Source organism: Erinaceus europaeus, chromosome 4 (genome assembly GCF_950295315.1).
Source record: "Erinaceus europaeus chromosome 4, mEriEur2.1, whole genome shotgun sequence".
Taxonomy (NCBI): Eukaryota; Metazoa; Chordata; class Mammalia; order Eulipotyphla; family Erinaceidae; genus Erinaceus; species Erinaceus europaeus.
Genome location: NC_080165.1, coordinates 19,268,443 through 19,293,054, shown reverse-complemented (window position 1 = coordinate 19,293,054; position 24,612 = coordinate 19,268,443). Strand labels below are relative to the sequence as shown.

The 24,612-nt window shown below is 51.8% G+C and overlaps 1 protein-coding gene across 4 annotated transcripts; it reads left to right on the top strand.

Annotated features, from left to right (window-relative positions):
* Window positions 1–197: 197 nt before the first annotated feature.
* Window positions 198–24,592, top strand: TUBGCP6 (tubulin gamma complex component 6). 4 transcript variants are annotated; one of them, XM_060188840.1, is made up of 25 exons: window positions 198–1,357; window positions 4,697–4,860; window positions 8,259–8,469; window positions 12,612–12,785; window positions 14,294–14,415; window positions 16,263–16,341; window positions 16,469–16,578; window positions 16,677–16,768; window positions 16,867–17,006; window positions 17,331–17,480; window positions 18,280–18,361; window positions 18,449–18,537; window positions 18,641–18,756; window positions 19,450–19,588; window positions 19,930–20,001; window positions 20,177–21,539; window positions 22,552–22,610; window positions 22,706–22,859; window positions 22,944–23,112; window positions 23,186–23,327; window positions 23,416–23,610; window positions 23,693–23,825; window positions 23,896–24,109; window positions 24,185–24,384; window positions 24,467–24,592. In XM_060188840.1, the coding sequence occupies exons 1-25, from the start codon at window positions 617–619 to the stop codon at window positions 24,556–24,558; spliced, it is 5,202 nt and encodes a 1,733-aa protein (XP_060044823.1). In that variant the 5' UTR covers window positions 198–616; the 3' UTR covers window positions 24,559–24,592. The 4 variants fall into 4 exon arrangements, 3 of the variants coding, with proteins under 3 accessions (XP_060044823.1, XP_060044826.1, XP_060044825.1); XM_060188843.1 differs by lacking the exons at window positions 22,944–23,112; window positions 23,693–23,825; window positions 23,896–24,109; window positions 24,185–24,384; window positions 24,467–24,592 and having other exon boundaries at window positions 22,710–22,859; window positions 23,416–23,552; XR_009549398.1 differs by lacking the exons at window positions 23,416–23,610; window positions 23,693–23,825; window positions 23,896–24,109; window positions 24,185–24,384; window positions 24,467–24,592 and having other exon boundaries at window positions 22,710–23,112; window positions 23,186–23,325.
* The last annotated feature ends 20 nt before the right edge of the window (window positions 24,593–24,612 follow it).

Sequence of the window (24,612 nt, the reverse complement as noted above, 5' to 3'; positions counted from 1 at the left end):
CCTCTTATCTTTCTCATAAATAAATAAAATCTTAAAAAAAAAAAAACAGTAAAAATCTGTTAAGCGAACTCTGGCTCTGCCCGCTTTATTAGGCCCGCCTCCGGCCTGTTGCTCCCAGTACAGGTGCTCCTGCCGGAATCCTCGAGCCGCGTCCCGGAGTTCACCCTGTATTGGGTTACTAGCCCCGCCTCCCGGTGACGCATTTCCGGAGCGCCTGTTCGAGCTTTTTCACAGGGCGCGGGGCGATGACTCAGAGTGGCGGGAGCTGCCGCTGCGCTCCTTGAGGCTGGAACCTTCCGGGCCCGCCACCCCCAGGCGGCCTCCGTGCGGCACCCCCGGCCCCCGGCGATCCCTTTTCGGGAGATCCGGAGAAAGCGTGCAGAGCCGGGTGCGGACACTGCTCAGTCTCGCTCTTCGCACCTGACACTGTGAACCCCTAAATGCCGAAGATTGCGGGGGCCGAGGAGGTCCCGGGTCGCAGGTGAGCAGGAGCTGGGCGGCCCGCGGCCTGAGGGCAGGCGGCGTTCGCTAGACCTCTGGCGCAAACCCGAAGCCAAGAGTCTTCAGTCTTCCAGGCGAGAGCTGGGCACAACCCCGAGGCCCATCGCTGCGTGACATGGCCAGCATCACCCAGCTGTTCGATGACCTGTGCGAGGCCCTCCTGCCCGCTGCCAAGCCGCACCTGGGCCAGCGCAGCGTGAGCCGAAAGCGGGCCAAGCAGTACCTCAGGAGGCTGGCGTACAACACCCTCTTCACGAACCTTTTTCAAGACGAGACTAATAAGCTGCAGCCGGACCACTCAAAACTCCCGGTGAAAAACAAGATCCTCATGCTGTCCTTCGACTTGAGAGTCGGCGGCCTGGGTCCCGAGGCTGACCGCGTGGAGGAGCTGGTGGAGGAACTGGAAGCCTCCCCTAGCTGTCCGTTTGCGGAGGTGGGGTCTGTTTTGGACCTCCTGGTTCAGCTGGCAGGGAGTGGCCCCCCGCAAGTACTGCGGCGGAGGCGAGACTATTTCGTTAACCACAGGCACCTGGGGAGAAATGTGCCCCACAGCGGCTATGACTGTCACGACCTGAGTGTGTTTGAGAGGGACGTCCAGTCTCGGATCTGCAGGGAGGAGTACGTCTGTCAGGACATGATCCAGAGGACGCTTCAGATGATGGAGGCGGCACCTGGCACAGGCCTGTCCTCCTTCGGGCTTTTCTCATACGGTGACCCTTGTGGTGACCGATTTGAGAGAGACACCCGGGTCTCGCTCTTCGGTGCCCTTGTGCACAGCCGCACGTTTGACATGGATGTTCGGCTGGATTTACCTCCTGTGCCGGATAGTGCAGACCTCTCGGGGCTGGCTATTAAGGTAGAGTCTGCCTGCCTGCCTGCCTGCCTGCCTGCCTGCCTGCCTGCCTTCCTTCCTTCCTTCCTTCCTTCAACTCTCAAGGAACTTGGAAGTGCCTTCTTTGACCGTTTTATCGCAGTCAATTCAGGATAGCTTGATTTTAGGTCATTTGGTGAAGGGACTGGACTACTGGTACTTAACCCCCTGGGCAGAGACACCTCTACCTTAGGCCAGAGTAACTCATGGCTTTTCCACCCATGAAAGGGCTTGTGAAGTCATTGACTCTGCCCTCTGGAATTGCTTTTTTAAAAAAGACTTATTTATGTATTGTGAGAGAGACAGACCGATTAGAGCACTGCCCTGGGAATTGAACTTGGGACATCATGCATGCAAGTCCTGCAGGCTACCTGATGTGCCGTCTCCCTAGTTGCTGGAGTTGCTTTTTATCTCTGCTGGGGAATTAACTTGGGGCCTCAAGCATGTACTGTGCCCGGGTGCAAGGAGCAGGCGTTATTTAAATAAGTGGGGCCAGGTGGTAACTTACTCGGTATAAAGTGCACACATTAGCATGCAGTAGGACCCAGGTTTCAGCCTTCCCCCTCACCAAGAATCACAAGCAGTGCTGCAGTGATTATCTGCTCCACGTTCTCTTAAAAACAAACAAACAAACAAACAAACAAAATAAAAGAAAAAAAACAAAAGCTGCTGGGAACAGTGGGGTTATGCAGGCACCACATCTCAGCAGTAACCCCCGTGGCAAATAAATATTAGTGAATAAAATAAAATGGGCAAGGTGAGAGCGGGGGAGAAGGCATAATGGTTATGCAAACAGACTCTCAAGACAGGCTCCAAAGTCTCAGGTTCAGTCCCCCACACCACCTTAGAGTGCTCTGGTTAAAGAAAAAAAAAAGTTGAGTTTTGCCATTGTATACACTGTATTTTAGTGCTCAGCAGCCACCTGTGGCAAATACTTTTTCCATCTCTTAAGTGGCGTTTTTTTTCCCCACAGCACCAGTTTTATTTTAATTTTAATTAAAAAAATATTTATTCCCTTTTGTTGCCCTTGTTTTATTGTTGTAGTTATTATTGTTGTTGCTATTGATGTCGTTGTTGTTGGATAGGACAGAGAGGAGGAGAGAAAGATAGACACCTGCAGACATGCTTCACCACTTGTGAATCGACCACCCTGCAGGTGGGGAGCTGGGGGCTCGAACCGGGATCCTCACGCTGGTCCTTGTGCTTTGCGCCACGTGTGCTTAACCCACTGCACTACTGCCTGACTCCCAATTTTTAAATTTTCTTTAAAATTAAGCCACCTTCCTACCAAATTATCTTTCGGTGACTCTATTGAGTATATCTGGATAGTGAACAGACTTTTTTATTATTATTATTATTTATTTATTAGAAAGCTAGGAGGGAGGGGGTTGGGGGGTAGCACAGCGAGTTAAGCGCAGGTGGTGCAAAGCACAAGGACCGAAGTAAGGATCCCTGTTTGAGCTCCCGGCTCCCCACCTGCAGGGAGGTCGCTTCACAAGCAGTGAAGCAGGTCTGCAGGTGTCTGTCTTTCTTTCCCACCTCTGTCTTCCCTTCCTTTCTCCACTTCTCTTTGTCCTATCCAACAAGGATGACAACAATAACAACAACAACAATAAAACAAGGGCAACAAAAGGGAATAAATAAATATTTATAAAAATATCTATTCATACTTGGACTGGTGAAATAGCTCGCTTGGATAGTACACTGCTTTGTCATTTGTGTGACACAGGTTTGAGCTCTGAAGGAAGCTTCACTGAAGGAAGCTAGACAACAAAACAAAAAATACCTTAAATTTTTTTTTTTTTAATTACCAAAAATCATATTGGACACAGAAAATGTTCAAGCCCCCAGCTCCCCACCTGCAGGGGGGTCACTTCATGGGTGATGAAACAGGTCTGCAGGTGTGTCTATCCTCTCACCCTCTGTTTCCCCCTCCTTTCTCCATTTCTCTTTGTCCTATCATACAACAGTGACAACAATAACAGTAATGAAGACAACAACAACAATAAACAACAAGGGCAACAAAAGGGAAAGAATGGCCTCCAGGAGCAGTGGATTCATAGTGCAGGCACCGAGCCCCCATGATAACCCTGGAGATAAAAAAGAAAAGAAAAATTGAACCTCATGCTTGAGAGAATTCAGTGCCTGTCTACCACACCACACCACACCGCTCCTGGGCTGTGATTTATTTATGTGGGTTATGGCTGGGACTCAGTGCCTGCATGGCTGCATTGTTCCCAGTGTCCATTTTTCTCTTTGTTTTTTGATAGAGGCGGAGAAATAGGTAGAGAAAGAGGGAGATAATAGAGAGGAGGGGTACCTGCAGCACTATTCTGCTCATGAAGTGTCCCCACTCAAGGTGGGGACTAGGGTGTTTGAGCACAGTAATGTGTGGCGCACGGTAACATGTGAACCGCCCACTCAGCCCCAAAGATTGATTTATTAACAGGAGAGAGAGAGGAGGAAAAAGAATCAGAGCATCATTCTTGCACATACAATGCTGGGGAATCAAACTCCAGATCTCATGCTTTAGAGTCCAATGCCTTATTCACTGCCCCACCTCCTGGGCCTTAAATGAATTTGATTCTTTAAGGGATTGGTGGGGTCTGGGGCATACCAGCTGACAGCCTACCTGATAGACCTTACACACTTTACCACACAGGCATGGGGGACCTAGGTTTCAGCCCCCGGCCACCACATGGGTGTACCATGCGAAGGGAGACTTCACAAGTGGAGCAGTGCTGTGGTGGCTTTTCTTTTTCTCTCTTTTTCTGTTTGTCTCACCTTTATTTTTATTTATTTATTTTTGCCTCCAGGGTTATTGCTGGGGCTCGGTGCCTGCACTGCGAATCCACTGCTCCTGGAGGCCATTTTTTCCCTTTTGTTGCCCTTGTTGTTTATCATTGTTGTTGTTATTGTTGTCATTGCTGTTGTTGGATAGGACAGAGAGAAATAGAGAGAGGAGGGGAAGACAGAGGGGGAGAGAAAGATAGATACCTGCAGACCTGCTTCACCATCTGTGAAGTGATTCTCCTGCTGGTGGGGAGCTGGGGGCTTGTCTTACCTTTATATTTAAAAAAAAAAAAAGTGCTGGGAGTGGTGGAAACATGCAGACACAGAACCCTAGCAATAATCCTGGTGGCAAGAAATAAATGATACAGTAGGGATGATAAAATTGTCTAATACTAGGGAAAAACAAAACTGTTTTCCTAGGTTGTTCTCATAATGAGTAAATTAAGTGTAGGGACAGGTTCCTGGAGTCCTGATCACACTTGGGTGAATTTCAAAAGGCTACAATGTCTCCTCCTTGTTGGTGATCTCTAGGTTCCTCACAGTATCGATCAGTCAGAAGATGAAGGATTCCAGTCAGCATCCAATCTGACTCCTGATTCCCAGTCTGAACAAGGCCTGACTCCGGACATCGACCTGTGGGATGCGGTGCTTACCTACAAGGCCAGCAAACGGCGGTGCTGGGAACAGATTGGGTGGTGAGTTTATACCTTTTTATTACAGTTATTATTTCTTTGGCTGCTGGGGCTTTGACTACTCCTGGCTGTCGTTTTCGACGGGTTAGGTTGTTTTCACCGGGCTGGCTTCACGGGCAGGTAACAGACGACCAGGACTCATAGTTGAGCTGTAGGCAGTATCTCTTTATTCATGCAGGACGCAGCACAATCTAAGACGAGCTAAGCTAAACTCAAGGTAAAGTACTCTAAAACTCACAATGCTGTCTTTATATATACTTGCCAAGTAGGGTGGAAACAGGATGTGACATAGAGAGGGTGGAGAGAAAAGTGACTGGTGACAATCAGTGTGTGACAAGGAGAGGATCAGGGTGTGACAAGGAGGGGGGTGGAGCAAAAACATATCATGAAACAGTGGGGATTGAACCAATGCCCTGGAGGGAGGTGCTTGTTAACAGCGGTTATATAAATAGAATGAAGTGGTTATGTAAATAGAATAGTGTTAAGCAGGGGGGATTTAAACCAAATGAAACAGAAGGGGTCTCATGCATACCAACACCTGGCTGATAATGGTTTCTTCTTTCAGTTTCAGTTAGAGACAGGGAGAGAAAGACGGAGGAGGAGAAACACCCTAGCAGCGCCCTACTGTCCCAGGCGCTTCTCCTTGGTGCCATGTCTGGTTTGCCAAGAGCTTTGGTGCCTCAGGCATGAAAGTCTGTTGCGATGACCTGGGAGGTGGTGCAGTGGATAAAAGTGATGAACTTTCTTTTTTTTTTTTTTTTTTTTTTTAATATTTATTTATTATATTTATTCCCTTTTGTTGCCTTTGTTGTTTTATTGTTGTAGCTGTTGTTGGATAAGACAGAGAGAAATGGAGAGAGGAGGGGAAGAAAGGGGGGAGAGGAAGACAGACACCTGCAGGCCTGCCTCACCGCCTGTGAAGCGACTCCCCTGCAGGTGGGGAGCTGGGGTTCGAACCGGGATTCTTTTTTTTTCCAAACCAGGATTCTTATGTCGATCCTTGCGCTTTGCGCCACCTGCACTTAACCCGCTGTGCTACCGCCAAAAAAAGTCTTTTTTTTAAATTTTTTTAATCTTTATTTATTGGCTAGAGATTGCCAGAAATTGAGGGGGAGGAGGTGGTAGGGAGAGAAACAGACACCTGCAGCCCTGCTTCACAACTTGCAAAGCTTTCCCCCTGCAGGTGGGGAATGGGGGCTTGATCCTGGGTCCTAGTGCACTGTAGTGTGTGTGCTCAGCCAGGTGCGCCACTGCCTGGCCCCCTGAAAAGAAAGTCTTTATGTAAACTGCAGTGGCCTTTTGTGGGGGTATATGTAAGGTGAAATTTATCATCTTGTTTTTTTTTTTTAAGATTTTATTTATTTATGAGAAAGATAGGAGGAAAGAGAAAGAACCAGACATCACTCTGACACATGTGCTGCCGGGAATTGAACTCAGGACCTCATGCTTAAGAATACAAAGCTTTACCACTGTGCCACCTCCCGGACCACTATCATCTTTTTTATACATACATACATACATACATACATACATACATACATATATATATATATTCCCTTTTGTTGCCATTGTTGTAGTTATTGTTGTTATTGATGTCGTTGTTGGGTAGGACAGAGAGAAATGGAGAGAGGAGGGGAAGACAGGGAGGGGGAGAGGAAGATAGACACCTGCAGACCTGCTTCACTGCCTGTGAAGTGACCCCCCTGCAGGTGGGGAGCCGTGGTCTTGAGCCAGGATCCTCATGCCTGTCCTTGCGCTTGGTGCCACCTGCACTCAACCCGCTGCGCTACCACCTGAACAAAACAAGGGGAGTCGGGTGGTAGCACAGCGGGTTAAGTGCACGTGGCCCAAAGTGCAAGGACCGGCAGAAGGATCCTGGATTGAGCCCCCAGCTCCCCACCTGCAGAGGAGTCGCTTCACAGGCGGTGAAGCAGGTCTGCAGGTGTCTGTCTTTCTCTCCTCTCTGTCTTCTCCTCCTCTCTCCATTTCTCTCTGTCCTATCCAACAACATCAACAACAATAATAACTACAACACCAAAACAACAAGGGCAACAAAAGGAAATAAATAAATATAAAAAAATAATGTTTATTATTACTATTATTTGATAGGACAGAAGTTGAGAGGGGAAGGGGAAAAATAGACGGAAGACATCCGCAGCATTGCTTCACTACCTGTGAAACTTCTTCTGTAGGTGGGAACTGGGGGCTTAAACCTGGATCCTTGCTCATGGTAATCTGTTCACTAATGAATGGGAAGGGGAAAGAGAGAACCAGAGCATCACTATTAGTACATTCGATGCTGGGAATCGAGCTCAGGACCTCATGCTTGTAGGTCTAAAGCTTCAGCCACTCTGCCACTTCCCAGATCACTTGTTTTTAACAAAAGGTATATTGTGAGTGTCATACTGAGCACTACTGTGGTGCTGTGTGCACTGGCCAAGTGGCAACGTTTGCTGCTGCTCCTGCTAGATTTCTTTCTTCCTTCCTTCCTCCCTTCCTCCCTTCCTCCCTTCCTCCCTTCCTCCCTTCCTCCCTTCCTCCATTCCTCCCTTCCTTTTAAATATTTATTTATTCCCTTTTGTTGCCCTTGTTTTATTGTGATTATTATTGTTGTTGGTATTTGATGTCGTTGTTGTTGGGTAGGACAAAGAAATGGAGAGAAGAGGGGAAGACAGAGAGGGGGAGAGAAAGACAGACACCGGCAGACCTGTTTCACTGCTTGCAAAGCGACCCCCTGCAGATGGGGAGCCAGGGGCCTGAACCGGGATCCTCATGCCGGTCCTTGCGCTTTGTGCCATGTGCACTTAACCCCCTGCGCTACTGCCCAACTCTCCATTCTTTCTTTTTTTGTTTTAATACTTTTTAAAAAATATTTATTTATTGCCTTTTGTTACCCTTGTTTTATTGTTGTAGTTATTATTGATTTGTTGGATAGGACAGAGAGAAATGGAGAGAGGAGGGGAAGACAGAGAGGGGGAGAGAAAGATAGACACCTGCAGACCTGCTTCACCACTTGTGAAGCAACCCCCCTGCAGGTGGGGAGCTGGGGGCTCAAACTGGGATCTTTGCTTCGGTCCTTGTGCTTTGCGCCACCTGCGCTTAACTCGCTGCGCTATTGCCCTACTGCCTAGCTTTCTTTCTTTTTAAAAAATTTATTTTACTATTATTGAACAGAGACGGAGACAGAAATTCAGAAAGGAGAGAAATAGGGAGAGAGACAGAAAGACACCTGTAGCTCTACCACACCACTTGTGAAGCTTTTCCCCCTACAGGTAGGGACCAGGGCTTGAACCCATGTCCTTGCGCTTGACTAGAAACATTGAAGGTCAGTCGGAGTTACACCTTGCCTGTATTTCCACCACTCTGTCTGCTCACCACCACTTCCTCTGTTTCCCACACAGCCCCCCTGGCCACAGAGAGGAGCCCTACCTCACGGAGGCTGGAAGGGATGCCTTTGATAGGCTCTGCAGGCTCCACCAAGGAGAGCTGCAGCTGCTTGGCGGAAGTCTCCTGCAGGCCCCACTGCCCATCCTGGTGAAGGAGAGTGAGCTGGTGAAGGACGCACTGAATGTCCTGATTGGGGTTGTGTCTGCCACGTTCTCCCTTTGCCAGGTACAGGAGTGCTCACATGTGACTGTATGAGCTGCATGTGACATCTGTCGTTGTGCTAACACAGTACAGGGTAGAATGAGGCTAGTGCAGTCAGTGGGCAGGGTCAGGTGGTTGCCAGCCTCAGGATGAGGTGTAACTGGGAAGCTGGCTTCAGTGATTAACTTCCTAGTGTGACTAATGTTCTATTAGAAGTTAACATGAGGGGGAGTCGGGCAGTAGCGCAGCGGGTTAAGCACATATGGTGCAAAGCATAAGGACCGGCGTAAGGATCCTGGTTTAAGCCCCTGGCTTCCCCACTTGCAGGGGAGTCGCTTCACAGGTGGTGAAGCAGGCCTGCAGGTGTCTGTCTTTCTCTCCCTCTCTCTGTCTTCACCTCCTGTCTCCATTTCTCTCTGTCCTATCCAACAACGAACAACATCAACAATAATAACCATGGCAAGGCTACAACAACAAGGGCAACAAAATGGGGGGAAAATGGCCTCCAGGAGCAGTGGATTCATGGTGCAGGCACCGAGTTCCAGCAATAACCCTGCAGGCAAAAAAAAAAAAAAAGTTAACAAGAGTAAGAGATTTGTTGCTTCCTGTAAAAATGGTGAAAATAAACCCACTGTTTGCACCCATTCCTTCATCCTCCAATAGTGCTCTGGGGCCCTGTGAGCCTTTCCTATCCTTGGAGCCCAGAGAGTGACTCTACTGCTGGCTTTTTTTTGTTTTTTTTGTTTTTTGTGGATATTTCTTTTTCTTTCTTTTTTTTGCCTCCAGGGTCATTGCTGGGGTTCAGTGCCTGCACTATAAATCCACTGTTCCTGGAGGCCATTTGTCCCATTATGTTGCCCTTGTTGTTGTTATTATTGTTGTCATTGCTGCTGTTGTTGTTGGATAGGACAAAGAGAAATCGAGAGAAGAGGGGAGACAAGGGGAGAGAAAGATTGACACCTGCAGACCTGCTTCACCTCCCGTGAAGCAACCGCCCTGCAGGTGGGGAGCTGGTGGTGGGATCCTTACGCCAGTCCTTGCGCTTTGCGCCATGTGTGCTTAACCTGCTGCACTACCGCCCAACCCCATTTTGTGGATATTTCTTCCTGGCCAGTGGGCAAGGGCCTTACTGGTCTGGGCAATAGTGACAATTTACCCAGCCTTTTTACTCCTGTTGGGTGCTGATGAAAGAAAGAAATGCCTAATTGTACATACTGCCCTTTTATTCATCTTCAAGGATACACTGCTCTGAGCTTTTTTTTGGAGAGAGAGAGAGAGAGAGAGAGAGAGAGAGAGAGACCATAGCACCAAAGCTTCCTTCAGTGCAGTGGGGCCAGGCTTGAACCTGAGTTGCACACATGGCAAAGCAGCGCACTATCTCAGTGAGCTATTTTGCTGCCACTGCATTACTTTTTTTTTTCCTTTTAATATTTCTTTATTTCTTTCTTTATTTATTTATTTTCCCTCCAGGGTTATTGCTGGGGCTCAGTGCCTGCACTACGAATCCACTGCTCCTGGAGGCTATTTTTCCCTTTTGTTGCTCTTGTTTATCTTTGTTATTATTATTATTACTGTTATTGGTGTCATTGTTGTTGGTTAGGACAGAGAGAAATCGAGAGAGATGGGGAAGACAGGGAGAGAAAGATAGACACCTGCAGACCTGCATCACCGCTTGTGAAGTGACCCCCCCCTGCAGGTGGGGAGCCGGGGTCTTAAACCGCCAGTCCTTACGTTTCGTACCATGTGCACTTAATTTGCTGTGCTGCCACAAGGCCCCCTTTTTAGTTTTTAAATTAGATCTGTCTGGATAGAGGCAGTCCAAAATTGAGAGGGAAGCGGGAGATGCAGAGGGAGAAACAGGCCAGGTGGTGGTGTACCTGGTTGAGTGCACCTGTTACGATGCACAAGGACCCAGGTTCAAATCGCTGGTCCCTACCTGCAGGGGAAAAGCTTTGCAAGTGGTGAAGCAGTGCTACAGGTATCTGTCTCTGTTCCTCTCATCTCCTGCCCTCTTAATTTCTGGCTGTCTCTATCAATAACGATTTAAAAAAGATTTTTCAGTAAATACAAGAAATGAAGAGAGATAGAGAGGGGCCGTGTGTTAGCGCAGTGGGTTAAGTGCACATGGCGCGAAGCGCAAGGGTCTTGGGTCAAGCCCTTGGCTCCCCACCTGTAGGGGAGTCGCTTCACAGGCAGTGAAGCAGGTCTGCAGGTGTCTGTCCTTCTCTCAATCTGTTTTCCCCTCCTCTCTGTTTTCTCCATTTCTCTCTGTCCTATCCAACAATAACAACAACAAGGGCAATAAAATAAGAAAGAAAATGGCCTCCAGGAGCAGTCGATTTGTAATGCAGGCACCAAGTGCCAGAGCTAACCCTGGAGGGAGAAAAACAGACAGAGAGACACCTACATTACTGCATTCCCACAAGTGGGGACGGGGTCGGGGCTCGAACCTGGGTTCTTGTGCACTGTAACATGTGCCCAACCAGGTGCGCCACCACCCACCCCTTTTTTAACTTTCATGTAAGAGCTCAACCTCTATTTTATTTAGGCTTTTTTTACTTTATATTGCCACCATGGCGATCGCTCGGGCTTAGTGCCAACACTGCCAATCCACTATTCTTATAGCTAGCTATTCTTTCTATTTTTTTTTTTTAATTTTTCTTTTCTTTCCCTCCCCCCTTTTGTTGCCCTAGTTGTTTTATTGTTGTTGTAGTTATTAATGTTGTTGTTGGATAGGACAGAGAGAAATGGAGACAGACACCTGCAGACCTGCTTCACCACCTGTGAAGTGAGTCCCCTGCGGGTGGGGAGCCGGGGGCTGGAACCAGGATCTTAACACCGGTCCTTGGGCTTTACACCATGTGCGCTTAACCCGCTGCGCTACCACCAAACTCCCTATTTTTCTCTTTTATTCAATAAGACAGAGAGACATTGATAAATGAGGAAATTGGAGAGAGAAAGATAGACACCTACAGATCTGCTTCACTGCTCATGAAGTGTTCATGTTGCGAGTGGGGAGCAGGGGCTTGAACCTGGGTCCTTGCACATAGTACTATGTGTGCTTGACCACCTGGCCTCCAAACCTCTGGGTTTGTTTAAGTATTTATCTTTTTTCACTCTTGCTGCCCGGGCATTACTGGGACCTTGTGCCTGCATGGTTCTACCATTCCTGATGGGATTTTTTTTTTTTTTCTTTCAGAGAGTGAAAGGCAGAGAGAGAGAAAGATGGAGCAGAAGCAGCACAGCACTGCTGCAGCACTCACAGAGCTCTCCCCATGCAGGTCTCCCATGAAGGAGAGGAGCTCTAGCCCAGGTCCTTACACTTGGTAAAGTGTGTGCTCCACTGAGTGGACCATCTCTTGGCCTGTAGGACCTGTCTAAAGTGCCTTTCTTTCTTCCTTTCTTTCTTTACTTCTTCCTTTTTTTTTTAAATTTTCACTTTTGTTGCCCTTTTTGTTTTTCATTGTTGTTGTAGTTATTGTTGTTATTGATGTCATTATTCTTGGATAGGACAGAGAGAAATGGAGAGAGGAGGGGAAGACAGAGACGGGGAGAGAAAAACAGACACCTGCAGACCTGCTTCACCGCCCATGAAGCAACCGCCCATTTTGTTCCCTTGTTGTACTTGTAGTTGTTATTGTTGTCATAGCTGTTGTTATTGTTGGATAGGACAGAGAGAAATGGAGAGAGATGGGGAAGACTGAGGGGGGAGAGAAGGCTAGACACCTGCAGATTTGCTTCACCGCCCATGAAGTGACACCCTCCCCCACAGGTGGGGAGCCAGGGCCTCGAACCAGGATACTATGCTGGTCCTTGCGCTTCACGCCATGTGCGCCCAACCCCCATGATTTTTTTTTTTTTTCCTATGCAAAAATGAGTCATCACTTTCCCAACAGTGCACTGTTTACCCTTTCAGGGAATCAACTTTTGTTCTCATTGATCTGTTGACATTTCAGACATGTTCTTTCTCCTTGTGGTGGTGAGAAATTCCACCTCCTTGAGCCAGGTAGGGAAAAATCGCACCACCACCTTTTCCCTCGAAGCACTTTGTGGCACCTTTTGTTTGTGGAGTTTCCAGTTGTGTGCTGGGGACCCCTGTCTTGAGGGCACTCTGAGCCAGTGCTGTGTTGTTTGCCTGGCCTTGAGTTATTGTCTGCCCTCTCCAGCTGACTCAGACCTTCACGGTGAGGAGGGGGATCCGTGTGTCAGGCGTGTCCTCAGAGAGCATCAGCAGCCTGCTCTCCGAGGTGGCCGAGTATGGAACCTACTACGTGCATCTGAGCCACTTCTCGCTGCAGCCTGTGCTGAACTCCTCCTGCAGCAAGGGCCTCGTGTTCCAGGTATGTCGTATGGCGTACGGCCTCTTGAGAGCCTCGCACACATGCTAGGAAGAGGGCCACGGGATCCAGGCCTTTGTTTCCTCCATAACAGCTGAAGTCTGTTAACTGTCTTTTGGGAATGGAGGAGTGACTGTGCTTGAGTTTCATTCCTCCTCACTTCATTGTGAACTTAGGACAGAAGAGTCTGGTGGGGAGTCGGGCGGTAGTGCAGTGGGTTAAGCACACATGGTGCAAAGCACAGGACTGGCTTAAGGATCCCGGTTCGAGCCCCCGGCTCCCCACCTGCCGGGGAGTTGCTTCACAGGCGGTGAAGCAGGTCTGCAGGTGTCTGTCTTTCTCTCCCCCTCTCTGTCTTCCCCTCCTCTCTCCATTTCTCTCTGTCCTATCCAAGAATGACAAAATCAATAACAATAGCAATAACTACAATAATAAAACAATAAGGGTAACAAAAGGGAATAAATAAATATTTTTTTTAAAAAAGAGTCTGGTGACTGGCATAGTTGGGGGCAAGTGTGGGGGCAGCTGTCGACCCTGGGATAGGAGCAGCTGCTATGTACCGTCTGTCCCCATTAGGTCCCCAGCTTGACCAGCAGTAATCTTCATTTGATGAGTTTCACACGCCATGAGGGCAAAGTCAGGCTTCCCCGGAGGCCTTACGGGTGACACATGGTCTGGGCACAGTCTTTAGGCCAGTGGTGTGGCCTCTGTGGAAGGCAGGTATGCAGACTAACCAGCTTCAGGACATCAAAACAAAGGGCAACAGAGGTTGAACTGTGTGGACTTTGGTCACATTGTTGGTTGGGACTGAATGGGTCAGAGTGGATCCTGGGAAGGTAGAAAGAAACTTGAGATTTAAACAGGACAGTTCTCTCCTTGCTGGTGGGTGGATTTTAGTTGCAGAATGTTTCATGCAGATGTGTTATAAAGGGATGATCTGGGCTGTGGCCACTGTGCTGCTCAGGATGTCCTTCGGGACAACCCCACCCCACCCCATTCCAAGTGACCAGAGAGCCTCTTCTCTGCATTTGTGCACAGAGCCAAGTAACCCTTCCCGGAACCCCCTGAAATCCCTAGGCTCCTTTTTTTCCTAGGGAATTCGACCTTGGTTGCCAGGATAGGGTTTGTGGTTGCGTCCTTGGTTTCCCATGAAGAGTCTTTGATATTTACTGGGATAGAAACAGAAATCAAGAGAGAAGGGTGAGATAGAGAGACGGACACCTGCAGCACTACTCTGCAGCTTGTGAAGCTTCTCCTCTGCAGGTGGGGAAGGGGGGCTTGAGCCTGGGTCCTTACCTATTGTAACGTGCATTCTAGCAGGTGTACTGACCCCCCTTACTCCTCCATGAGGGACCTTTGCATCTGGTTGCTGGAATGTTTAGGCCTGGCCATGGAAACTGGAGCCCGGGATTGGGGGTGGGCGGGTGGGTGGGTTGAGCCTTTCCTCTGCACCAGTTTGTCCTTTCAGATTCTGAGCTCAGCTGTGCTCATCTCTGCCCTCTTGCCCACAGGCCTTCACCAGCGGCCTGAGGAAGTACTTGCAGTATTACAGGGCCTGTGTTCTCTCCACTCCGCCCACCCTGAGCCTCCTCACCATCAACTTTCTCTTCAAGAAACTGGGCCGACAGCTCCGGTGAGCCTCAGCATGATAGCTGGGGTGGGGGTAGAGGTGGGGGTGTCTGTCTGGGGGCTGATGTGACTTAGTTGGGTGTGGAACGGCCCTGTAGGTGACTGAGTGCCTGAGGTTCTGCCGGGAGCCGGCCCCCGGAGAAAAGTAATTAAGGGTACCTGAAGGAAAGGGGGAGTCGTGAGATGAATGAATAAGTGAGAGAGACACATCAGCTGTTCCAGGTGCAGGAGAGAGGCGTCTCTGTCCTCTGTCTGCAGAGGTTTATTATTTAAACACTTTTTGCCCGGATATAGTTGACATTATGTAAGATTATTTTCATTAACATCAAGGATACAGATGACATCATGTATAATTGTTTTCATTAACATCAGGAATAACCTCAAACATTATTGTTATTATAGGTATGTTTTCCTTAGAAAGTTCCCTAGGTCTGGGGCATCCTGAGCTCCCCTTGAAAGTTTCTTGGGTCTGGGGTACTCTCAATCTACCCTTGAAAGTTTCCTGGGTCTGGAGTAGTCTAAATTTTCCCTTGAAATGACCATCTGTGTTTTGACCATCTCCCTGTTCTAACCTTCTGTATGCATAAACATTTTTCTCTGGTGCTAAATCTAATAGCTTTTCTTCTTAACCCATTCTTGGATGGGCCTAACTAGATCATAGTAGGCCGTCCACCTAAAGGAATCTTCTGCTGCAAAGCAAGCACACAACCATGGGGGCTCTCTTCTGGTTAGCCTTTGCATATATGAAAGTTCACTAACTTTTAGCTAATGAAAGTTTACTTACTTCTACCCGTATATCCTAACATAGGCTACTTAACTACCCAACCTAATACTCACCATGGATGCCTGTAAGTGAAGCAGGGTGTTTGTGGGTGAGGGTCATTAATAGAGCCTTTTATAACTAAACGAAGCCTCACACTACAAGCCACCCGTAATTCTGGCTTTTGGTCTGAGTCCAGCTGACTGAGAAGCTGTAGTGGAGATAAGTAGCTCCTTTCCTGAAAGCCTCCCAATGGGTACAGCAGCTTCTGCTCCTAGGCCATTTTAGTCTCGTCACACTCACTGCCATAATTGTTGTCACATGTACTTCCCCCAGGGGTCTCCTTTTATTGTCCCCAGGTATTATTTGTACATATCCAATATAGCCAGTGGGTCTTTAAATGATCAATGTAAGGAAAAATGGCTTCTGGTTAGCCCAGGACTCCCTGCTTTGCAGTTAGCCCTAGCCTGCTGGGGCTGTGCCATACAGCAGGCCTGACTTTGCTCCTGCCATTGTTCTGAACTCAGAACTTCGTGGACCCTAGTTAGGCTGAGGGATAGACAGGCTTCCTGCAGACCTAGCCCCTGGCACCCCCCAGCCAGTTATGAACAGCAGGTGCGATGTGCAGAGGGATGGGGGGCAGCTCTGTAGGAAATGAGTGCTTGAGTCGGGGGACAGTGGTATGAGGCCCTGAGCATAGGGATGGGGTGCAGAGAGGATTCTGCAAGGTGCTTTGGGGCTGGGGGCTGCACTGCTGTGTGAGGCAGACCACAGCATATGGAGAGAATCTGGAGCACCTTGAGGTGACTTGGCTTTCATCCAGGCCAGGGGAGTGGCGACCCATGAGGCTGTGTTGGGGGTAGGAGAGCTGGGTGCCCTGATTCTGTTTTAGCTGTGGCCCAGGCCTGGGAAAAGGTCTCCGTCCCCTTAGCTTAAATATCAGATCCACGAGGTACAGTTTAAAACCTGGAAACTGGGCTGTCACTCAGGGAAGGTGAGGATATGCAGGGAATGGCCTTTGGGCTTTGTACCAGGCCTCACCTGGGCTGGGAGCTCTGGGCACCTGCCCCCAGCTGACGCTGTTGATGTAGGTACCTGGCTGAGCTCTGCGGGGTCGGCATTACACCCTGGGGTACCAGCGGAGGAGAGCCTGGGACCGAGTTCCCCACGGTGAGTTCTGCTGGGGGGCAGGGGTGGTGGTGGCGAGGGAGTGCTGCTCAGAGTGCTGAGGCAGACAGGGCTCTCCCTCCGCCCGGAGTCCATACTATGCACTGAGCCACTTCATCGCCATCTCCAGGGCGTCAGGCTGCTCTCCTACCTCTACCAAGAGGCCTTGGACAACTGCAGCAACGAACACTACCCTGTGCTGCTGTCCCTGCTGAAGACCAGCTGTGAGCCCTACACACGGTGGGGCACGAGGCCCGTGCAGGGGGTGGGGGGCACAGATGAGCTACTGAGCCATTCCAGGCTCGCCCGGGCCCCCCGTGACTGCCCGCTCTCCCCAGGTTCATCCACGACTGGGTGTACAGTGGGGTCTTCAGAGACAATTACGGCGAGTTCATGATTCAGGTGAACCATGAGTATCTGGGCTTCAGAGGTAGGTGGACTGGATGGCTGCTGGGTGGGCCCTTGCCATGGGGCGGCGGGCAGGGCCATAGCCCGTGCAGGCCAGCCGTGTGTCTGTCCTGCTTTTAGACAAGTCTTACTGGACCCATGGCTACGTGCTCATTTCCAAGGAGGTGGAAGATTGCGTCCCTGTGTTCCTGAAGCACATCGCGCATGACGTGTACGTTTGCGGGAAGACCATCAACCTGCTGAAGCTCTGCTGTCCCCAGGTGAGGGGTCTCCCGAGAGAGGGGCTTCCAGATAGAGGTGGGGGTGGATTGAGGCTTTCAGGAGGGGGGGTGCGCCCTTCCAGGGCTGAGCCCAGTGACTGGAGCAGGAGCTGACGCCCCTCCTGAGAGGAGCAAGGCGGAGCCATCTGCAGCCATCTGCATGGGGACAGGAAGCTAGAGCCTGGGAGTCAGGTGCCTGGGTGGATATTAGTTAAAGGTGGTGCTAGATGCTCGCTGCAGGTGTGGTAGTTCGAGGTGGATCTGCCTGCCTATGTGCTCCTGGTGCCCCAGTCAGTGTGCTGATGACGTCTCTCCTCTTGGCAGCATTACCTCTGCTGGTCTGATGTCCCTGTCCCACGAATCTCAGTCATCTTCTCCCTGGAGGAGTTGAAGGAGATAGAGAAGGACTGCGCCATCTATGTGGGGCGCATGGAAAGGGTGGCGCGTCACAGCTCCATCAGCAAAGAGGAGAAGGTACGGGTGTCTGGCTTCCACCCCCGGTCTTGGTCTCGCTGAGGGGGAGGAGTGCTAGGTGTGGGACGGCCTCGCGCAATGGAAGGCTTCCTTCTGGTCAGGGTGCCTGACAGTGACTCCAGAATAGCACGCTCGGGGGCCTCTCCACACCCCTCCTGCTCTGTAGTCATAGATGTGCCTGCCCCCAAGCTTGTGTCCTGACTGCCTGGGTGGGGTTGGTGGGTTGCTGCTATTCCCAAAACAACCCTTCCCTCCCTGGCACGTGGTAAGTAGCAGGGAAGTATGGGTAAGGGCCACCTGAGAGAACTGGGGAGCCCTCATTCTATCCCTTTCAGACCTGGGGGGCTCTGCCCCAGATCACTTTATCAGGGTGTTGACTCCTTGTCCTGTTACTGAGCGCTGGTATACCATCCTGTGGGCTCGCCTGGGGATTCAGCAGCCCACTCTCAGACCGTTTCCAGAAAGGACTGAGAATTTGGGTGTGTTTCTTACTGATTGTCATTTTTATTTTATTTTATTTTTCCCCCTTTGTTGCCCTTGTTGTTTTTATCATTATTGTATCATTTGTTGTTACTGTCATTGGATAGGACAGAGAGAATTGGAGAGAGGAGGGGAGACAGAGGGGGAGAGAAAGATAGACACCTACAGACCTGCTTCACCACTTGTGAAGCGACTCCCCTGCAGGTGGGGAGCCAGGGGCTCAAACCGGGATCCTTATGCGGGTCCTTGCGCTTTGCGCCACGTGCATGCGCTTAACCCGCTGCGCTACCACCTGACACCCCCGATTGTCGTTTTTTAGGAACTAAGAATGGAGATTGCAAAACAAGAATTAATTGTCCATGCCCGGGAAGCAGCGTCCAGGGTGCTGAGCGAGCTCAGTGGTGAGTGTGGCTGAGGTCCTCCTCTCTGAGTCTGGGGACTGCCTGAAGGGGACTCCTTAAAGCTGACCCTCCACCATCTCAACTCAGATCGGCAGATGTCGGAACGGATGGCTGTGGATGCCCGGAAGCGTGAGCAGTTTCAACGGCTGAAAGAGCAGTTTGTGAAGGATCAGGAGGTGTGCGGGGGATATCAGGGAAGGGAGGGTCTGCAGTGGAGTCGAGGTCGGGGTGGGGGGGTCAGAGTCAAGTTGCAAGGCTGCTATGATCTGTCCTGCACAGCGGCGCCGGGCAGTCAGACAAGAGGAGCTGGACGATGACTTCAGCTATGCCCGCGAGCTCAGAGACCGGGAACAGAGGCTGCGGGCTCTGGAGGAGCAGCTGGAGAAGAAGGCCAGGTGGGTGGTGCGGCGGGAGGCTCGTTCCCTGCCCATCCTCCTGGGCCGGGCTGCCTCTTGGGGACCGACGACTTGAACCTGGGTCCTTGAGCATGACAGCATGCACTTTGAAGTTTTTTTTAATTAATTATTTTATTTTCCCTTTTGCTGCCCTTGTTTTATTTTGTTGTAATTATTATTGTTGTTGTTGATGATGTTGTCATTGTTGGATAGGACAGAGGGAAATGGAGAGAGGAGGGGAAGACGGGGAGAGAAAGAGAGACACCTGCAGACCTGCTTCACCGCCTGTGAAGCGACTCCCCTGCAGGTGGGGCTTTGAAGTTTTCTGTATATTTTCCCCCCTTCTATTGCCTGAGTTTGGCACCAACAGAAAGAGAATATGCCTTTTGTGTTTTTGGCAAGTGAGGCCCCCTTCCCCAGCCCCTCCCCCCGATTACTCTCCCTGCCTCCATCCCTGAGTGACCTCAACTCTGGGCAGTTGCTTTGTTTTAGTTCACCCAGGAGTTCATTTAGCAAGTGTCTGCTAAGCCCTGGTTGGGTGCCTGCCCACAAGGGACTCCCAGAAAGACCTGCCTGTCCAGACCTCTGTAGGGGAAGGTGCCAGGCTGGGCAGACTGCTCACCAGGACCTCTGCCAGGGCACTGGCTGTACTGTTGGGTGCCAGTGCCGACTGGTCTTCACGGTTGGCTTCAGGCAGGTGCTGGTTGATCACTACAGCAAGCTGTCTGCAGAAGCCGCCCGGCGAGAGCAGAAGGCACTGTGGAAAATCCAGAGGCATAGGCTGGCGAGCGCACGGATGCGCTTCCTCTTAGAGGATCAGAAACACATCCAGGTATTGCCAAGCCCGCCAAGGACTTCGGGGTGTGTGTATAGAAGAGGGCTCTTCATTCTCATCACTTGCTCAGAGAAGCCGGAACTGGGGGAGGCGCCAGGCTGCCCTCCAGTGTGGAGCAGCACTGAGTCCATGCTGCTGAGGGCTGTGCGACCTTTGGACAGTGGGCAGCACAGAGCTGATGCTGCTGGCATGGCCTGTGGGCAGAGTGCAGCACAGGCCTGAACTCATGTCAGGCCACTGTAGTCGTGAGCACCTTGTCTGGTGGGTTGGGGCCTGGGGTGTGGGGTCAGGCTGCATAAGCTACTTTGTGCCTCACATCCTACTGGCTTGGATTTCAGGCCATGCTGAAGGACATGTCCGAGGGGAGGCCCCCAGAGCTGCCGGTTGTCCTCCCGGGTACATGCTTCCAGGTGAGGTGTCAGGGTTGGGACCCAGGGTGTGTGCTGTGTTGGGCTTTGAACTGACAATCCAGGCCTTCCCTGTCAGAACAGATCTTGGTGGGTGCCAGTTACAGACGTGAACTTGGAGAACAGAACTGGAGGGACGGGGGGACCAGCCTGGATCCCACCTGCACTTGTGTTTCAGGCCTCGTCTCCAGGCTCTGAGCTCCTGGATGCAGTGGGCAGTAGCTCCAGTTCTGAGCACGCAGAGCTGTGCCGAGCGACAGGGGACTGCTCACACAGACCAGGATCGCCATCCCTCGAGTCTGCCTCTGTGGAGACCCATGGCTTGGAGTCAGAGGCAAGTCCACAGGCAAGACAGGCTGAGGAACTGGGACCATTCTCTGTGGACCTTAGCATCCAGGATTTCCTGCCCACAAAAGGGAGCACTGAACAGCCCATGCACACCAGTGTGAGCCCCGTCCTGGAAGAGGCCTTGCAGACCATTGGTTCAGACCTGCCTCCCTCTGCTCCGCCTGCAGCGGCTGACACAGGCCCCTCAGTGTCACAGGAGTATGATTTCAGAAGCATCTTGAGGCCAGCTGTGACCACCTTGGCTTCCTCAAGGTCCCTTCAGCCCAAAGGAGGTAGCCTAGGCAGTGAGGGGGGACAGCTGTGGGGGGACACTCAGGTGAAGCAGGGCATGTGTGTCATTGATGGGCAGGCAGCTCTGCCTCCCTCACACACCTGTCCCCAGGAGGGTAGCAACCAGGCTGTGGAGCAGCCTCTTGAGCGTGTGTCGGGAGACAACATTCCCATAGAAGGGTATGCTTCAGGAACAGCCACCTCCCGGCCTCGGTGGAATATCCACGGACACGTGTCAGACTCCAGCATCAAGGTGGGGGAGAACGTGTGGGATGTGGCCACTTCTCGACCACGGTGGAACATCCACGGACACGTGTCAGACTCCAGCATCAAGGTGGGGGAGAACGTGTGGGATGTGGCCACTTCTCGACCACGGTGGAACATCCACGGACACGTGTCAGACTCCAGCATCAAGGTGGGGGAGAACGTGTGGGATGTGGCCACTTCTCGACCACGGTGGAACATCCACGGACACGTGTCTGACTCCAGCATCAAGGTGGGGGAGAACGTTTGGGATGTGGCCACTTCTCGACCACGGTGGAACATCCACGGACACGTGTCTGACTCCAGCATCAAGGTGGGGGAGAACGTGTGGGATGTGGCCACTTCTCGACCACCGTGGAACATCCACGAACACGTGTCTCAACCCCACATGAGGCCTGGGCTGCTCTGTGGGGAAGTTGAGCTTGATGTGCCCAGGCCCCACTCAAGCCCCCCAGACTGCATGCACCAACCAGACCTCAGCCCAGTAGCACAGAGCCCAGCCCAAGAGTTGGAACCAGAACCGCCTGCAGACTTAGCCTTGGGCAACTCCTGTGCTCAGGAGGTATGCTCAGATGGCTGGGAAGAGGGCCACTTCCAGGCCTTAACTTCTGATGCGGCTCGACCTGATGACTTAGGAGAAGACATCTGCAAAGAACCAGGTCAGTAGGGATCCTAAAGCTGTACTTTTTAAAAATATATATATTTATTCCCTTTTGTTGCCCTTGTTTTTGTTGTTGTTATTGATGTCGTCATTGTTGGATAGGACAGAGAGAAATGGAGAGAGGAGGGGAAGACGGGGGGGAGAGAAAGAAAGTCACCTGCTTCACCATCTGTGAAGCCACTCCCCTGCAGGTGGGGAGCTGGGGGCTCGAACCGGGATCCTTATGCCGGTCCTTGCGCTTCGCGTCATGTGTGCTTAACCTGCTGTGCTACCGCCTGACCCCCCCCAAGCTGTACTTTCTTTTTTTTTTTTTAACTTTTTTTTAATATTTATTCCCTTTTGTTTTTGTTGCCCTTGTTTTATTGTTGTAGTTATTATTGTTGTTATTGATGTCGTTGTGTTGGATAGGACAGAGAGAAATGGAGAGAGGAGGGGAAGACAGAGAGGGGGAGAGAAAGACAGACACCTGCAGACTTGTTTCATCACCTGTGAAGCGACTCCCCTGCAGGTGGGGAGCCGGGGGCTAGAACCGGGATCTTTACGCCGGTCCTTGCGCTTTGCGCCACGTGCGCTTAACCCACTGTGCTACCGCCCGACTCCCACTTTCTTTTTTTTAATATATATTTATTTTATTTATTTATTCCCTTTTGTTGCTCTTGTTTTATTGTTGTAGTTATTGTTGTTTTCGTTGTTGGATAGGACAGAGAGAAATGGAGAGAGGAGGGGAAGACGGGGAGAGAAAGACAGACACCTGCAGACCTGCTTCACTGCCTGTGAAGGGACCCACCTTCACAGGGATCCAGGGGGCTCGAACCTGGATCCTGATGCTGGTCCTTGAGCTTAGTGCCACCTGTGCTTAACCCGCTGCGCTACAGCCTGACTCCCCAAGCTGTACTTTCTATGGTGACACCTGTGGATGCATGAGGGGTGGAAGGGAAGCTGGCCAGGACGCACTGCCGCAAACAGGCACTTGACCCTGATGCCCTTCCCACCTTGTTTGTGTCACTCAGGCCCAGGGACAACTGGGGACATCGAGGACCTTTCTCCAAGTCGGCCTCCAAACTCACAGGTCAGGACAGATGTGACTGGGGGTAAGGGGCACCCAGTCTGTGGGCTGCCCTCTTCCACACCAGGTTGAGGCAGTTCTTGATGCTGTTGTCTTAGGAAGACACAGCATCTCAGAGCAGCCCTGGCTCTGGCAAGCAGCAGGAGAATGAGGATGAGATGGACTCGGCCCAGTGCAGGGAGCAGGCCTACCTTGCAGGCTTGGTGGGGCAGTACCGCCTGGAGCAGTACCCAGACAGCTACGAGGCCATGTGTGAGTGGGCTGGGTCAGAACCGGGACGGGGGTGACCGACGGTGGGTGTGTGCCCACCGTGCCGGTGTCCCTGGTGCCCCACAGCAAAGCCTCCGGTTGCCCGCCTCCTGCACCATGGCCTTCCCCGGGCTTTTGCCCTCCCCGAGGAGCCCAGAGAGCTGTCAGACACGGACGAGACCGCAGTGCAGCTGAGCGAGCTGCTGCCGCTGCCTGTGCTGATGAAGCACTCCCTCACAGCCCCACTGGCTGCACAGTGAGTGCCTCCACCCACTAGCCCTCCTTGCCCTGAGCCCTGGGACCCCAGCCTGACTCCCCTGTCCCACCAGTGTCTCCCTGGTGAACAAGGCTGCGGTCGACTACTTCTTCGTGGAGCTCCGCCTGGAGGCACACCTGGAGGCTCTGCGCCACTTCCTGCTGATGGAAGATGGGGAGTTTGCCCAGTCCCTCAGTGACCTGCTGTTTGAGAAGGTGACGCTGGGCGTGGAGGTGGCCGAAGGGCAGGGTGGTGTGGCCAAGCCCGGTGAGGCTTCCTCAGGATGCCTTGCCTTCCCTGCAGCTTGGGGCTGGGCAGACGCCAGGGGAGCTTCTCACCCCGCTGGTGCTTAACTCACTGCTGAGCAAGGCCCTGCAGTATAGCCTGCACGGGGACATGCCACACGCCGCCAACCTCTCCTTCGCCCTCAAATTCCTGCCCGAGGTGTTTGCCCCCAACGCGCCTGATGTCCTGAGCTGCCTGGAGCTCAGGTACAAGGTCAGCAGGGCCCTGCGGAGGGCGTGAGTGGGACTGGCCGCCTACCTGGGGCTGTGTCTGAGCTGAGCTGGCTTTCGGGCAGGTGGACTGGCCCCTCAACATTGTCATCACGGAGAGCTGCCTGAGCAGGTACAGCGGCATCTTCTCGTTCCTGCTGCAGCTGAAGCTCATGATGTGGACCCTCAAGGATGTCTGCTTCCACCTCAAGCGCACAGGTGAGGCCTGGCCGTGCCCAGTAACCCTCGGCTCCTCTCACCCCCACCCCTCACGCGCCGCTTCCCACAGCGCTGGTGAGCCAGGCGGCCGGCTCGGTGCAGTTCCGCCAGCTGCAGCTGTTTAAGCACGAGATGCAGCACTTCGTCAAGGTCATCCAGGGCTACATCGCCAACCAGATCTTGCATGTCACTTGGTGTGAGTTCAGGGCCAGGTTGGCCACCGTGAGCGACCTGGAGGAGGTCCAGCGGGCCCACGCCGAGTACCTGCACAAGGCTGTCTTCAGGTGAGGCGTGGGGACCTGGGTACCGTTTCTCCCACGTTCCACGCACCCCCCTCCAGCTCCACCTTGCTCCCACAGGGGCCTGCTGACAGAGAAGGCCGCGCCCGTCATGAACATCATCCACAGCATCTTCAGCCTAGTCCTCAAGTTCCGCAGCCAGCTCATCTCCCAGCCCTGGGCTCCTGCCCGTGGCCCCCGGGGTGCTGAGCACCCCAACTTCGCCCTCATGCAGCAGTCCTACAGCACTTTCAAGTACTATTCCCACTTCCTCTTCAAAGGTGAGGCCCCTCCCACCCCCCACTCCCCGCAGGTGGTGGCATGGGGGCAGACTGGCTGAAGCTCTCGCCGTTCCTTCCCTAGTGGTGACAAAGCTGGTGAACCGTGGTTACCAGCCCCACCTGGAGGACTTCCTGCTGCGCATCAACTTCAACAACTACTACCAGGACTCCTGAGCCTGCCCGCCCGCGAGGCAATAAAGCTGGTCTCCCCATCAGTGCCTCTCTGCT